General features: G+C 39.0%; 1 protein-coding gene across 2 annotated transcripts in view; it reads right to left on the bottom strand.

Moving 5' to 3' along the window:
- Positions 1–4,587: 4,587 nt before the first annotated feature.
- LOC124805141 (periodic tryptophan protein 2 homolog) overlaps positions 4,588–15,554 on the bottom strand; it is a 111,510-nt gene continuing 100,543 nt past the window's right edge. For both annotated transcript variants that reach the window (XM_047265608.1, XM_047265609.1), the window contains 4 exons: positions 6,134–6,277; positions 5,973–6,047; positions 5,607–5,838; positions 4,588–4,751 (listed from right to left, as the gene is read on the bottom strand). In XM_047265608.1, coding sequence (XP_047121564.1) covers positions 4,634–4,751; positions 5,607–5,838; positions 5,973–6,047; positions 6,134–6,277 — 569 coding nt within the window. In that variant the 3' untranslated portion in view covers positions 4,588–4,633. The remainder of the gene's footprint in view (positions 4,752–5,606; positions 5,839–5,972; positions 6,048–6,133; positions 6,278–15,554) is intronic.

The raw sequence follows: 15,554 nt of genomic DNA, 5'->3' as shown, positions 1-15,554 counted from the left end.
ACCCCTTCCACCTTTCTGCTTTCCCTTCTTTGCTTAGAACTGGGCTTTCATCTGAGCTCTTGATGTTCATACAAGTGGGTCTCTTTTCTCCAAAGGTCTCTTTAATTTTCCTGTAGGCAGTATCTATCTTACCCCTAGTGAGATAAGCCTCTACATCCTTACATTTGTCCTGTAGCCATCCCTGCTTAGCCATTTTGCACTTCCTATCGATCTCCTTTTTGCCTGCTTCATTTACTGCATTTTTATATTTTCTCCTTTCATCAATTAAATTCAATATTTCTTCTGTTACCCAAGGATTTCTGCTAGCCCTCGTCTTTTTACCTACTTGATTCTCTGCTGCCTTCACTGCTTCATCCCTCAAAGCTACCCATTCTTCTTCTACTGTATTTCTTTCCCGCATTCCTTTCAATCGTTCCCTTATGCTCTCCCTGAAACTCTGTACAACCTCTGGTTCTTTCAGTTTATCCAGGTCCCATCTCCTTAAATTCCCACCTTTTTGAAGTATCTTCAGTTCAGAGTCCACATCTGCCCCTGGAAATGTCTTACAATTTAAAACCTGGTTCCTAAATCTCTGTCTTACCATTATATAATCTATCTGGTACCTTTTAGTATCTCCAGGGTTCTTCCATGTATACAACCTTCTATCATGATTCTTAAACCAAGTGTTAGCTATGATTAAGTTGTGCTCTGTGCAAAATTCTACCAGGCGGTTTCCTCTTTCATTTCTTAGCCCCAATCCATATTCACCTACTACGTTTCCTTCTCTCCCTTTTCCTACAATCGAATTCCAGTCACCCATGACTATTAAATTTTCGCCTCCCTTCACCATCTGAATAATTTCTTTTATTTCATCATACATTTCTTCAATTTCTTCGTCATCTGCGGAGCTAGTTGGCATATAAACTTGTACTACTGTAGTAGGTGTGGGCTTCGTATCTATCTTGGCCACAATAATGCGTTCACTACGCTGTTTGTAGTAGCTTATCCGCATTCCTATTTTCCTATTCATTATTAAACCTACTCCTGCATTACCCCTATTTGACTTTGTGTTTATAACCCTGTAGTCACCTGACCAGAAGTCTTGTTCCTCCTGCCACCGAACTTCACTAATTCCCACTATATCTAACTTTAACCTATCCATTTCCCTTTTTAAATTTTCTAACCTACCTGCCCGATTAAGGGATCTGACATTCCACGCTCCGATCCGTAGAATGCCAGTTTTCTTTCTCCTGATAACGACATCCTCCTGAGTAGTCCCCGCCCGGAGATCCGAATGGGGGAGTATTTTACCTCCGGAATATTTTACCCAAGAGGACGCCATAATCATTTAACCATACAGTAAAGCTGCATGCCCTCGGGAAAAATTACAGCCGTAGTTTCCCCTTGCTTTCAGCCGTTCGCAGTACCAGCGCAGCAAGGCCATTTTGGTTATTGTTACAAGGCCAGATCAGTCAATCATCCAGACTGTTGCCCTTGCAACTACTGAAAAAGCTGCTGCCCCTCTTCAGGAACCACATGTTTGTCTGGCCTCTCAACAGATACCCCTCCGTTGTGGTTGTACCTACTCTATGGCTATCTGTATCGCTGAGGCACACAAGCCTCCCCACCAACGGCAAGGTCCATGGTTCATGGGGGGACTATTATTTGGTGAAGGACAACGTATAGGGTAATAACATATGCAGAATTTGTTAAGTATATACAGTTAAACAATGGTAATAAAATTAAAGTTTAATAATTTCCTGTAAATATTTAGAAATCCTATGATATTTTGACTTTTTATGTAAGTATCCATAGAACATTTTTAAAAAATTACTCCAGATGATGCCCAGCATTGACACGATGACTACCACATGCAAAGTGATGGATGTTCCACTGCCTGGCCAAGTCACAGCGTCAGCTGTGATGCTCTTCTGTAGCCAGGAGTGACGTCTTGGCTGTCAACATATTCAAATCCATTTTTCATTATAAAATCGGATAACTGATGAGATAAAAGAAAGCCAAAGAAAATGGCATTTGGAGGGGTTCTTAAGTACACTGCTGTTATGTTTGCTGTAGTCATCCAATTTTTGATGATACATTGCCAGCAAAGAGTATAAAAGCAGTCTTATTATTGTCTTCTTCTGTTTTTCCACCCTCTGTGTTGTTCTTGGTGCTTTTGTGTCATAGGGCCATTTGAATCTGTTGACTGCTATATCCATTCTTGAGGAAGACGGATTCCAGGCATCACAGCTCTGCCATCCAACTTTGTTCGGGTGAAATGGAGTATGGTACTAATGTTGAGCATTATGCAAGGGATGGACACAGCTGGAGGCATTGGCTTACAGTACACACTGGGGGCAAGTGAGTCATCAGACCAGCACTGAACTAGGATGTTGAGTAAAAGAAGTTTGCTATCATTTTCTGTTTTCATGGATGAAATTCAGATGCTTAAGAATTTCTGTAGTTTCTTGGACCAATGTGGCCGGATGACGAAAGTATTGTTGACATACTAAAAGAAACAGGATTTAGTTCATCAGTTTCCAGTGCTCTGTCCTTTAAGTACTCCACAAACAAATTTGCTACAAGTGGAAAGAGTGGCTGTGCTGATAGTATTGTCCAATTAAAATAAAATAGGTCAATGTCAGAATGAGTCTGAAAGGCTGTCTGGTTAGGGCTGAATTTCACATTGATTAGTTTTATGTAGTCTTCCAAGAGGAATAGAGTGAAACGTGGGACGACATCAAAGCTGATCATAATGTCAGACTCCTGCAGCCAACCAATGAAATCACCCAAGTTTTATATATGTGATGTGAACATTTGACGTTGTGAGGGACCAACAGATAAGCCAGATGCTTCACCAGGGGATATGTTGCTGCCCCAGTGTTGCTCACTATTGGGTCTCATGCCATTCTTGAGGGTCATTGGTAGGCCACAGTCTTAGGTGGTACAGCGGCGCACCGGCTCAGTGATTTGGCGACCTAATCATCGAGTGCTCTGTTCTTTAACAGGACGAAATTGTGCTTTATGAAACTGGCTTGATTGGATCTGCTGCTATTTTCCGGTGTGCTGGATTGTCCAGAAGCTCTAGAAATTTCCACTCTTAGTCCTTATGCTGGGGAAGAACTGTGCAATAGCCCTTATCAACTGGAAGGACGATTTCTTGATCTACTCCAAGGGCACAAAATTCTTTCCTTTATGCTTTGGAATTGTTGCTCCTTGGTGAAGCAGAGTTTGTGAGAATTTGGCAGATTTCCTCTACGGTATCACTTGGTGCTCCAACAGCACTAGATTTCAGCTGTTGGAAGTGATGTGTGTGTTAGCATGAAGTTCAGCCCTTTCTCCAGTACTGCTGTCACTGCATCTTCTTGCAAGAACTTAACTGGAAATTAAGAAAACTTGGTAATTTGTCTCTCGGTTTATTTCTTGTTCTGACTGGGCTCAGGTGACTGTCAACCCATTCCCATGAATCTGCGGAGTGTATAGAGGATGCCTGTAGATGAAGAGTTAAGTGCTGTCTGGCATTAACACCGAACTGTCATCGAGTGAAACAGAGCCTTTCTCTGACCAAGGCCAGGTGTTGGCTCTTCGTTTGCTGTGGTTAGCTACAGGGATGCTGATGTCGTGCATCACCCTGATACCTTAGTAAAAAGGTGAGGCAGCTTAGCAGACGTCCTTCCTGGTTTCAAAGCTTGTCCAGGTTTCTCATAAGTGGGTAGTACGTGACTGATAATTTAACATGGATGTGGGAGTCAATACCAAGTGACATCCGGATACGAGACAGAAAGCAACTGAGACTCTCTGCCACCAAGCACAATGCAGAGCCGATGAGGCCTCTAGCATCACCTGATGCTGGTGGAACAGTCGTTCACTGAGATATCTAGATGGCAGTACACTTGAGAATCTTGGAAGCTGTGCTTTGCTCAAGACACCGACTGCCTTTTGGCCTGTTGCAGCTATAGAATGTAGCTCTGTCGACCCTGTGGCACTCAAACCATGTTAGAACTACCTCTGTGCATGGCATATTTGACTTAATAAAAAACCCATACAGAGTTTAGCAACCAGGTGCCCCTTCCCAACCATAAATATTTTCCTTTTAATTCTAGCATGAATACAACTGATTACACTGCTGTGTTAATGCAAGCATTTTTCAGTCGCAGTAAACCAAGTAATGCCTTAAAGAAAATTAAATCTATAACCCATACTCCCATGCACTATTACAGTAAGTAATTAATGAGTAATAAACAGAAGAAATACCCCCTCACCAAATCCAGCAACCCAGGCAAGTGCTTGTGTGCTACACATCAGTCTGTTACGCTGACTTTCATGTGTTTTACGCAAGGAATAACATCCTATATTAAACAGCCATTGAAATGTCTTGGATTCGTTTAGCAACATACTTGAAATTGCCTCCAAAGTGGATTTATCAATGTACTGTAGAATCTTGTTTTCTCGATCTACTGATTGGTTACTTTTAATAATTCAATATCCAACTGTCAAAGTGTGGCACACACAAAGTAAAACATGCACACAGAATTTAATTGTGTAATGTTACATAGAATTGGTAATGTAGCACTTTTGGAAACTTTACGTGTACAGCAAATACGTACAGACATGTTTCAATATAATTTTTATTAAAAATTGATAAAAAAATATTTTACTCAGACATCAGATTGTCATCATTTACAGAGAGAGTTTCTAGTGCTAAGGCGGCCTTTTCTCGGTGTTCTGCTACATTCTGCAGCACTCTAATGGTATACTTGTTGAAGTCACATCTAGAAATGAAGAAAAAAGCTAGTTTAATAACTATGCTTACATGTTAGTTTTACATTACAGTGTATTCTGAGACGAAAGTAGTAAACATGTGGTAACTACTAGGAGATTATATGCTCAATGCGAACACACTTCTTACTAGGCAGTAGTATTATTGTTAGTAACACCTTTAAAACATATTGTAAGAGGTGAAAATATTAATTCTCTCTTATTTGATGCACACATAGTATTTAAACACTTTCAAATTTCGCATAATTAGAATTGTAACCTACAGAAGTTACAACTGAACAAGTACTAAAATGAATTATTCATGGTCCCAAGCTATAAAAACTGGATATTTTATGTATGGATAATCAGTGATGTGTTTCACGTCAGTTCTATTTTTTTTTATTTTTACTCTGCAATACTGTTATGTAGCATTTCTCATCAGGCTCACATCTCTTCGCCCTAAAGCCTTTTACACATTTTGCTGCTGGCAGATGCTAGTGTCTGCACTGTTTTCTTGTTGTAAATGGCACATTTTCTTTGCAACTAAAGTTTTATTTTGGTGTTATTTTCGCATTTATGTTAAATTGCTGCAGTATTATTCTGCCTTAGTGGGCTAAAGTAAAATTATTTGTTGGTGTAGCAGTTCTTGCCTGTCAAAATTACAAAAATTTAACTGAAGACTAAAATAATAAAATTTTTGGAGTTATGCAAAATTTCCAAGCTTTTCTCAGTTTTTTTGCACAGGTGAAAACATTCCCTGTTTTTCCCCAATTATCCTGCAATGTACACACCTTGTTACTGTCTGCTGGACTTTCTTAAAGAACAAAACTGTATTTGGTTCCATTACTTAAACTATCAATAATACTTACATTTTCATGAGGTCCTGGTACTTTTTATTTAAGTTTTTCTGCAGTCTGATGAGAAAACTTGTTATTGTGGAATGTGATGAAGGATTCTGCAGTCTCTGCCCATGCAGAGTCAGCAAGGTTTGGACCCAAATTAAATAGAACTCCAAATGCCTTGATGACTCTACCATTTCAGCCAAGAATTTCAACATCTTCTCAACATATGGCAAAGGAAGAGACTGAACAGCCAGGTTAACTGTAAAGTAAAAACAACACATTTATTTTTAAGAAATGGAAGAATTTCACTAATTCTAACACATCCCTTTCTTACACACAAACGGAGATAAAATGCGTACTATTATGCTGCTGTATGAATTATTTCAGACTTACCATAATCTGTTGGAATGCTTTCAGTCAATTCCTTAATTAAGTCTTTTTCATTCAGTTTCAGTGCCATCATTAAAGCTGAAGAAAACAGGATAATAAAATATTAAAATAATCCACACGCAATTACAAAAACCATATAGTTAACAAATACAAAAGCCACATACCTTCAGAAAATTCCTGGTCATACAATTTTTCTCGAACAGTAGAAGGTGTTATATCAACATCTAATTGATAGGGATCAAACACCAGTGCTGTGTCTAGTGCATACACAAGAAGACCTTCTGTAGTTGCTGCAGCCCATGCTTCACCTTAACAAAAATATATTTAATACACACTTTTCAGTAGATAAAGGAAGGGGGAAAAGTGAAGTAACCTACTACTGTGAACACCATCATTCACGTGACAATCACAAAATTTTGCGCAAAATGTGAGCAAAAAACTATACTCGAGCTGCTGGCCAGCACCAAATTCTGGGTGCAGCTTCAGAACAGTTGGGATACAGTATGTGCACACATCTCTTTACTGATGCTACAGTCCTGTGACAGGAACTGTCATGATTTCAGGGTCATCTTAAAACACACTTTGGTCATTATACAGTTTGTTCACAAAGAGAAAAACAAGAGTTACCTAATTCTGAATTGGCAGAAATCAGTTTACTTCAGCTCGGTCATTTTTTGTGTCTGTCCACTGCCCGATCTAATTGAGAAACTTGCATATGCAATCACTGTGAAGTGATTTTCGTGCCAAGTTGTGTTGTGTCATAAGTTAATACAGCTGCTCACGAGTGATGAAGTGGTTACTGGCCCATCATTGGCAGTGCAAGATACACTTTCCACCCATCAGCCTAGGCCAGGAGGAGCAGCGCAACAAAAATAAAGAGTTGCTTCCTCGTCTTTCTGATGAACATTGATGTGCACAGAAGCACGCTTTAGCATTGCGAGAAGAATTCAGAAATTTTGCAAAAGTAATGGGGAAACCTCCAGCAAACGAGGTAAATTTCAGTTCAAATGAAACTATATGGCTCCAGAGACCTTTTCAAGTCTCAAATACCTACGATATATATACGCAGACTGAAGTGACAAATGAAAATTTGTATCAAGGCTGGGGTTTGAACCCGAGTCTCCTGCTCAATAGGCAGATTTGCTAACCGCTGCACCACCTTAGCACAGTGGCTTTGCACAACTGTACAGGCTACTTAACACATCTCCCCCCAGGTTTGGGTCTTGAAAAGATCTCTGGAATATATAGTTACATTTGAACAAAGGACCTATGCTGGGGTTTCAGGCAGGATTCCCCATTTCGTTCACTGCTGAGGTGCTATTCCAAAACAGTTTGAGAGCTTACGCAATGCTGTCCGTGTTTAGGGGGACACCAAGTGGGCTGAGACCTGAATGGGAATCTGGATTGAGGGAGGAGGTATGTTGGGTAGTCCGTGCAGTTGTGCAAAGCCACTGTGCCAGGGTGGTGGTGTAGTTAGCACATCTGCCTAGTGAGCACCTGGGTTCGAAACCCAGCCTACAAATTTTCATTTGCCACTTCAGTCAGCATATATACATCAAATTATTCAGTTTGATAGTGCTTTGAAACTGCCTCCCTCCTAGTCTAAACTACTCTACAGTAGTAACTTAGTGTGTGTAAAATCCACATTACTAGTTGCAGGAATTTCTAGTACTGTTTCCCTTACAAGGAGACTTTCTGTAACGACATATGCAGTTCTGTGGGTCCCAGGTATCATCACACCCTGCAATCATTTACGAGTGATGAACAAAAAAGAATTTCCTGTAATCCACGAGATGACTAAAGCTGCCATAATGATGGTGATTATCGTCACAATGTAAGTTTTACTACTGGTTCTTGTTAAATTTTGAACTGTCTATGAAAACTGATGCTGGATTAGCAGCAACAAGCAGCATTATTCATTATGAAACTATCAATCCGAATCCCTTAACCCTTTCACAGCTAGGGACATACAACTACACCCATCAGGTACAACACGCAGATGGCTAGGGGCATACGCATATGCTTGGCTGGTGGAATGTCCAGACAGCTTTGGGAATTCACTTACGGCAGACAGGTAGGGAGACCCGACGGCAATGACGTTCATGAACATGTGGTGCAGGAGCAGGTAAACAAGCACAATAGAACAGTGACTTGCCTTTTTCCTCATTTCAACATTCCTGCCAGCACTGTCATAACCTGTGCAGGTGGCTCTTGGTAATGTCGCGAAGTGCTACCTGCTCCTCGGCCCTTCTGCTTAAGAGTTGTTCACTGGCCAGTCCTGTTTCTGGATTTGGTGAGACAACAGTGTGTGCCTGTATTGCATATGCAATGTTGGAAGATAATTTATGGACAAGGAAATCACGGAAATCCTCAAGAGTAATAAGATGAAGATGGTAGGGATACTTTGGACATTCCCTCCGAGGAAGATTTGGAGTGTCTGGAAGTACAGCTGATTCTTCAACACCATGAGAAACTTTTTCAGAAAGGTTCTTCTTCTGGTAAGTGAAGCTTCATCACAAAAAAGAATGCGTGATTGGTCACATGATCATCCTTGTGACGATATGTCACCACTTCGTGAACACATTTAGCGGTATATCAATAGACTTCAGTGATTTAGGAAGTCATTTACACTTTTTTATTTTATTTCATTTGAATATATTTCTAGCATTCGGAAAAAGAGAAATAATTACTACATATTTCTTACCAAAATAAATAAATAAATAAAAAGAATATAAAAAAGGACGACAGTACGCAGCAAGTTAGCATGATGGAAGCATATACAGCCCGCAGAATTTTATTGCTTCTTGGCATGTTCCCTATTTGTGCTAAGAACTAAAAAGTTAGAAGTGAATTAATATTGATCAACAGATTCTTTGCTTCAAACACTAATATACTCACACTTCAATGTCCTGGAACTGGTACAAACTGAATCTGCATTTATTGCACATTAGTGACAATTTGGCCACATCTCAAGATATTCTTGTGAAAATAGGGCTCAATGCAGAGCACACAAGAACAAAATTCCTTTAGGCTATAGCCCCTTTTGAAAATTTAAGTATGAAGAAATGTAGCCAGCTTGGTATTAAAATTTTCATTCTATGACATACACAGTAATTAATTCTATATTATAGTGTCTACAACAGTGCTGCAGTGGAAATAGAATCCAGAAATTCTGGCTGGGGGAAATCAGGTGATGTATTTATGAGTTTGTTACTGATATACCTTAACAAAGGTGATACCATTTGTTTGGACAATTGGTATCCAAGCCCTGAATTATTTCTATGGCTCCATGAGAAATGTACCAAAGCCATTGGTATAGTATGCAAAAACAGGAAACATTTACCACCACTGCCTGACACATTGAAAAAGAGGAAAATACAATTCAAGTTCTGTGGAACATTGTTGGCTCTAAAATGGATGGACAACAAAGAAGTCTGGATGGTTTCAACCATAAATGGACCACAGGCCAAACTAATCGAAAACTACTTGCTTAGTGAGCTACAATACGTCAATGGTTGCTGTTGGTAAGACAGACATGATGTACAGTGCATCCTAACGACAATGAAATAGTACAAGACGGTGTTCTTCCATTTGACTGAGTTGTGTGTGCTGAAAGAAAAAACAATTTTTGAAATAAAAAATAAACAGAACACACCACTTGCAAACATTCTACCTTGAACTAATCCACTAGTTGCTTGATAAATTTCATCAATAAACAAGTAAAGCTGAGATCCTAAGGACACCAAAACAAGAAACTCTATTTCAACTGCGAAATAAAGAATGGCATTGTCCAGGTTTCCTTAAGAGCAATGGAGATTCCCCAAACATGCCATGTGGTATGTACTGCTAATGCACAGCAAAAAAATGACAGGTATAAGATGCAAAAAGTGTGATATTGCTCTCTGCATGGTAGGATGTTTTGAAAAATATCACACACAAAGGAAACTTAAGGGTATTTTATTAAGTCTTTATGTTTCAAGAAAAGGAAAGTAAAAAGAATAAAAATAGGGGAAAGGTTTTTAACTGTGTCAGTGGCAGTCCAAAACCTGTGTCAAAAATGAGGACAGGAAACCGCAAAAGTCAATTGGATGGAACATGACACATGAAAAGAGAAAACAAGCATAAAGTTTGCTACAGGGTGGTCCATCTGAAGTTTTGGATGAGATCATCTCTAAAACTATACATTGGGTAAAAATAGTGGGTAAGACAAGTTCGTAAGCTCAAAGGGGGGACATCAAATGATACTACATGTGACTTCCAAGCCCTTGCCCCCTTGGGTGGGGTAGGGGCCACTTTTAAATCTTAAATGGAAACACCCATTTTTTTATTGGAGATTCAGATTCTCCATAAAAAGTAATCAAGTTTTGTCTGAAACATTTTTTAATCACTGACTGATGGCCCCGAAATTGAGAAAGAAGTAAAATTGGGGAAGTACTCTGATTTATTTAGAATTATCCGAGAAAGACATATCAAATCGATAAAAAATGTGCACCAATTCTTTCGTTACGCCAAATTAAGCTATTTTTGTACAAAATGTACTGTATCCTACTTTTAGCGTTACCCAGGAACAACAACATGGATGTAGTAGAATGATGTCCCTATGGGGTGCTTCATTAGTGTGAGTCCCCTTGCCTCCCACATGTTGGGGTGCTTAATTAATGACATTAGCCATGAAGAAATTGTTCAAAATTATCCCCATTTGCTTCAATGCATAAAGTCAATCATCTGCGAAAGTTGTCCACAGTTTTGAGCAGCACAAAAAAATGGTTCAAATGGCTCTGAGCACTATGGGACTCAACTGCTGTGGTCATAAGTCCCCTAGAACTTAGAACTACTTAAACCTAACTAACCTAAGGACATCACACACATCCATGCCCGAGGCAGGATTCGAACCTGCGACCGTAGCGGTCATGCGGTTCCAGACTGTAGCGCCTTTAACCGCTCGGCCACTCCGGCCGGCTGAGCAGCACATCCCGTTAGTATGGCTGCACACACTCTTCGAATGCACTGCTCCATATCATTTTGGGCTGTGCGCTGCTTGTCATAAACAATATTTTTTCAATTACCCCACAAGAAAAAAATCAGATGTTAGGTCTGGTGAACATGGAGGCCACTGAATTGGTCCACCGCGTCCTATCCACCGACCAGGTTACCGTGAATTTAAAATGTTCCACACATTTTTAGCATAATGGGGAGCTGCTCCATCCTGTTGGAACAACATTTGTTGCCTGGTTTCTAAATCAACATCTTTCATTAGCTCCAACAAATCATCACGGAGAAGTTGTAACTATCAAGTAACCATTTAAAATTCCACTCCAGATCATTAATGACAATTTATGTTGATTGTCAATGGGTCTGTGCCAGTGTGGATTGACAGGGGACCAATAATGACGATTTAATCAGCAACTGTTTTTTAATGTGGCTTCATCGGTGAACGTATCTAAAAAAAATCATTGTCACCTCTTATCATTTCCAAGGCCCAGTGGGAGAAATGCACGCGTATTTGCATATCTTTCAGTGTCAATGCCTGTGTCAGTGTGATATGATACACATGATATTTATGTGCCTTCGAAATCCTCAAAACAGTTGGTTTCAGTATTCCAGTTTGTCTCTGAATCACATGACTACTCATTTCGGGATCCAGTTGAACACAAGCGAGAACGGTAAGGGTATGAGCACCACTTTCATTGTATTCGTGATGACTAGGTGGATGGTGCATGTATCTATTTCGAGCTCGTTGAGTGCAATTTTGAATAATGTTTTCGCTTGGATGTAGTCTGTCTGGGAAATGATCCGCATACAATTGTGAAGCTGCAGTGTAGTTGTTATGGAATTCACCTAAAATTAACATCATATCAACAATCTCTGTAGGAGGATAGTGAGCCATGTTTCACTAAAGAATAATTTACTTTTATCAGTTGATGTTTACGGTTCACAATCTGAAAGTGGAGTGATGTCTGATCGCATTGCACCCACCTTTATACTGAGCCATAGTTTGCAGTTTGGCCACAGTAGCGCCACAGTCAGGTGAGTCATGCAATTGTGAAGAGTTCCCTAACGAGATTTTAATACCATTCCACCTCCCTTCATCAAAAACTGTGGCAGGTAGGATATATTTTGAGGAAAAAAAAAACTTAATTTGGCGTAATTAAAGAATTGGTGCACATTTTGTATTAATTTGATGCATCGTTCTCGGATCATTTTAAGTAAATCGGAGTTCTTTCCCAATTTTAATTTTTCTTAGTTTCAACGCCATCTGTCAATAGTTTTAAAAAATGTTTCAGACAAAACTTGATTACTTTTTATGGAGAATCCGAATCTGCAATAAAAAATGGGGGTTTCCATTTAAGATTTAAAAGTTGACCCCCACCCCACCGAAGGAGGCAGGGGCTGGGGGTCACGTGTAGTATCATTTGATGTCCCCCTTTGAGCTTACGAACTTGTCCTATCCACTATTTTTAGCCGATGTATAGTTTTCAAGATAATCTCATCCGAAACGTCAGATGGATCACTATGTACATAGCGAGCACCTGCAGCGAGGTACGGAAAAGAGAGTGAACACAGAGGTGCTAGGGGAGGCTTGAGTTGCATATGCGCTGTGTTTGGAAGCACACAGGGCGGCAGTATAAGCTGGCAACGTGTAGAAGAACTGAGACTGTTGGTACTGGCGTTGGTGAATCTGACTCTCATAGGTTGATGGGACTGAGTGGACAGCCTTGTTTCTGCTGACAATGGCATTGGAACCACGGATAGTTTTTTTTTTTTTTTTTTTTTTTTTTAGCAAAATTTCAGCCCAGGAACTGTCGTAACAATGTGATTTAATGTGTTGCTGCCTCTTTTTGCCTCATTTGAAATTCTCGCCAGCTACTTCAATCTGTGCTATAGGTATTGACAACTGCCAGTCCTTAACGATTTCCTTAGTAGTGAAATGCCCATGTTTTGATGGTTTATCAAGAGTGGTTAAATATTTTTTTAATTTTATTTACTGGACCAATTGGTTGCTTGAAGTTTTCCAGGCCATAGTTTAAATTGTCATAATTGTCTGGCCTGTATTCCCTGAAGCATGTATGAACATGCTTTTGAGGCTTGTTGAATCAAAACCAGCTGTTTGTGTGTTTTAGAAGCTTGTCTTGTTACTTTGTTTTCTCTCCCGTGTGTACAACGACCTGCCTGAGGAGACGGGCGAGCTGGGCCTGTTGATTGTTGGCGAGTAAAAGTGTTCGTACCAAGAGCGGCAATTCATGTGTAATGAAAGGAAAGATGTGTAATCCGGCTTTAAGTATACGCCTCCAATTATAACCATTATATCTTGATGCATTTGTAGTTGCGTGAGTGGTGGCTTAATTTTAAAACCACAAGTTTGTTGAATGATCCTGTGTTGAACTATTGCAGAAGTCAACTCGAATAGTTTTAGAGATTTCTATATTTAATTAGAGTAATGTTTTTATGAGAAACTTTGTCTTAAATTTTTTTTTTTTTTTTTTAAAATTGTGAGCTCATGCGTAGATGCTGGCTTAGAGTAAGACCGAAGTTTGTATTCTGGCCTAGTTATTTTTCTAGTTGAAGTACCAGCCTTATTGGATTCTGATTGCTTTGGTAGTGGTTATTTAAATATTGCTGCTTGGTAAAATATATTTTTATTTTAATAGCTTGCCTAAAAGTTTAATGCTAAATGAGCTGATGTTTGTCTACCCTTTCTTAAGATCAAGTCCGCAAGCGCAATGATTCTGTATGTATATATTTTTTTAGTAAGTACCAAGGAATGAAACTTGCTCAGAGAGTTATATTGTAAGAAAGTCAATCATGTTTGAGAATTGTGACTTAGTCCTTTCATTAACTGAACTTTTCCTGTGCTAGCGTAGAGTTGTGCTACAAGAATCTCACTGTTGAATATTTTATTATGGAGAATCAAGTTCAGGCTTTAATTACAAATAAGGCAATAGGCTTATTGCAGAAGGAGCTATACCAAAATTTTCCTTTTTTAAATCTGTGTCAGGCTATATGCGACAATTTGTTTTTGAATTTCAATAATTATTATTTATGATTATAGTAAGAATTGTTTGTCCAAGTTTTGGGCGTCTTCACTAGGAACTGCTCATTTATAAAACTATAAATCTTAACACGTATTTAATAAAATTATGCTAGGTTACATGCAAATAAATTGATAATGTAAATCTCCAGTTACAGAACTTTTAAATAGCAAATACGAAGAAAGTTCTTAATATTTTCTTAAGACACCTTTCTCCCAGCTCAGGAATAACAACAGAAATTGGTGGGTTACTTCTGAAGTCCTGTTTTGTGGTTATCAAAAACTGCTGTCACTGTGACTTAATTGTGATACTGATTTTATAAAGCGTATTATTTAAGAGTGCTTCTAAACATGCTGGAACATACGATTAGCTGACAGTGGAACATTCCCTGCCATAGCCTGCAGCGGTCGACAACTGAGTCATTTGTCTGGCAGCCAGGTGCACAATATGTATGCCCTGTCAGCAGGCCAGACAGGCAAGACTCTCAGCCCTTGCACCCAATATATGCCATTCAACAACAATATAAATAGTAAACATTTTAAATTCAAACACTGAGTCTTGAAGAATATGCTCGGTAAGAACCAAGAAAACACTGGTTATTGAGCTCTTATTGGCTGGCAACGTGTTATGTCACCCAACACCAAGTAAAGCCACTACACCAAACTAACACACATCAAATGAACTCGCGTGCTGGATATGTGGAGAGAGGGAGTGGCCCTTCAATGATGGGAGTGCAGGTAGAGGTGAAAGCATTTTGTGAAGTGCTGAAAATATACTTTTTGTGCAGATCATGTGCTATGGCAGAGATGTCATACAGAAATAGAAGAATGGTTTTGCAAAAACACATTTTAAAGACTTTGGCATTCAAATCTGACATGATACAACTGCCAACTACATATACTACCAGCATATACACATTGCACTGTAGATCACAAAGACTGGCATCAGTGATAGAAGGCACGAAGTGGAACTGTAGTGTTTGAGCCTTCTTTTAAATTTAAATTTTATACAGTGTACAGAAATTCACTGAGCTGACTTCTAATAAGCTCTAATGTCAATTACAGAAGTAAACTCATTTTTTCGTGTCTCTATTTCCCTCAATGAGGGACTGAAAATGCACAAGCCCACATGCTAGATGCTGACACCTTTCACCGTGCTTCACAGTTTTAATTTCAACTCACCATGTTCATCAATTTTAGCTTTTTTCTGGGTAACCACAACGAAAAGATATCTCAAAAACATGTGTTCTGACATATAATTTGTGGTCGTAGCATGTCGGAAAATAGCTCTGTTACCTTGTATTCAATTTTTTGACGAGTTTTAACTTGTGTACACACCTGTGATTTTTTTAAGAACTGATGAAATTCATTACCACAAATAATTGTATAAACATTACAGAGTACATTTAATTTCCTTCACTTATGCAGTTTTTATACAATATATTGGAGAGGATTACGATTTTTAATTATATATGCCAATCCCATATGTCTTTGCTTGTATTTTGGGATTTTTAATGTTGTTCTTGATTCTGCATTTTCCTCAATTTTGCGTTTTC

Source organism: Schistocerca piceifrons, chromosome 7 (genome assembly GCF_021461385.2).
Source record: "Schistocerca piceifrons isolate TAMUIC-IGC-003096 chromosome 7, iqSchPice1.1, whole genome shotgun sequence".
In the NCBI taxonomy this organism is placed as follows: Eukaryota; Metazoa; Arthropoda; class Insecta; order Orthoptera; family Acrididae; genus Schistocerca; species Schistocerca piceifrons.
The sequence above is the reverse complement of the archived record's forward strand: the minus strand, read 5'-3'. Positions and strand labels throughout refer to the sequence as shown.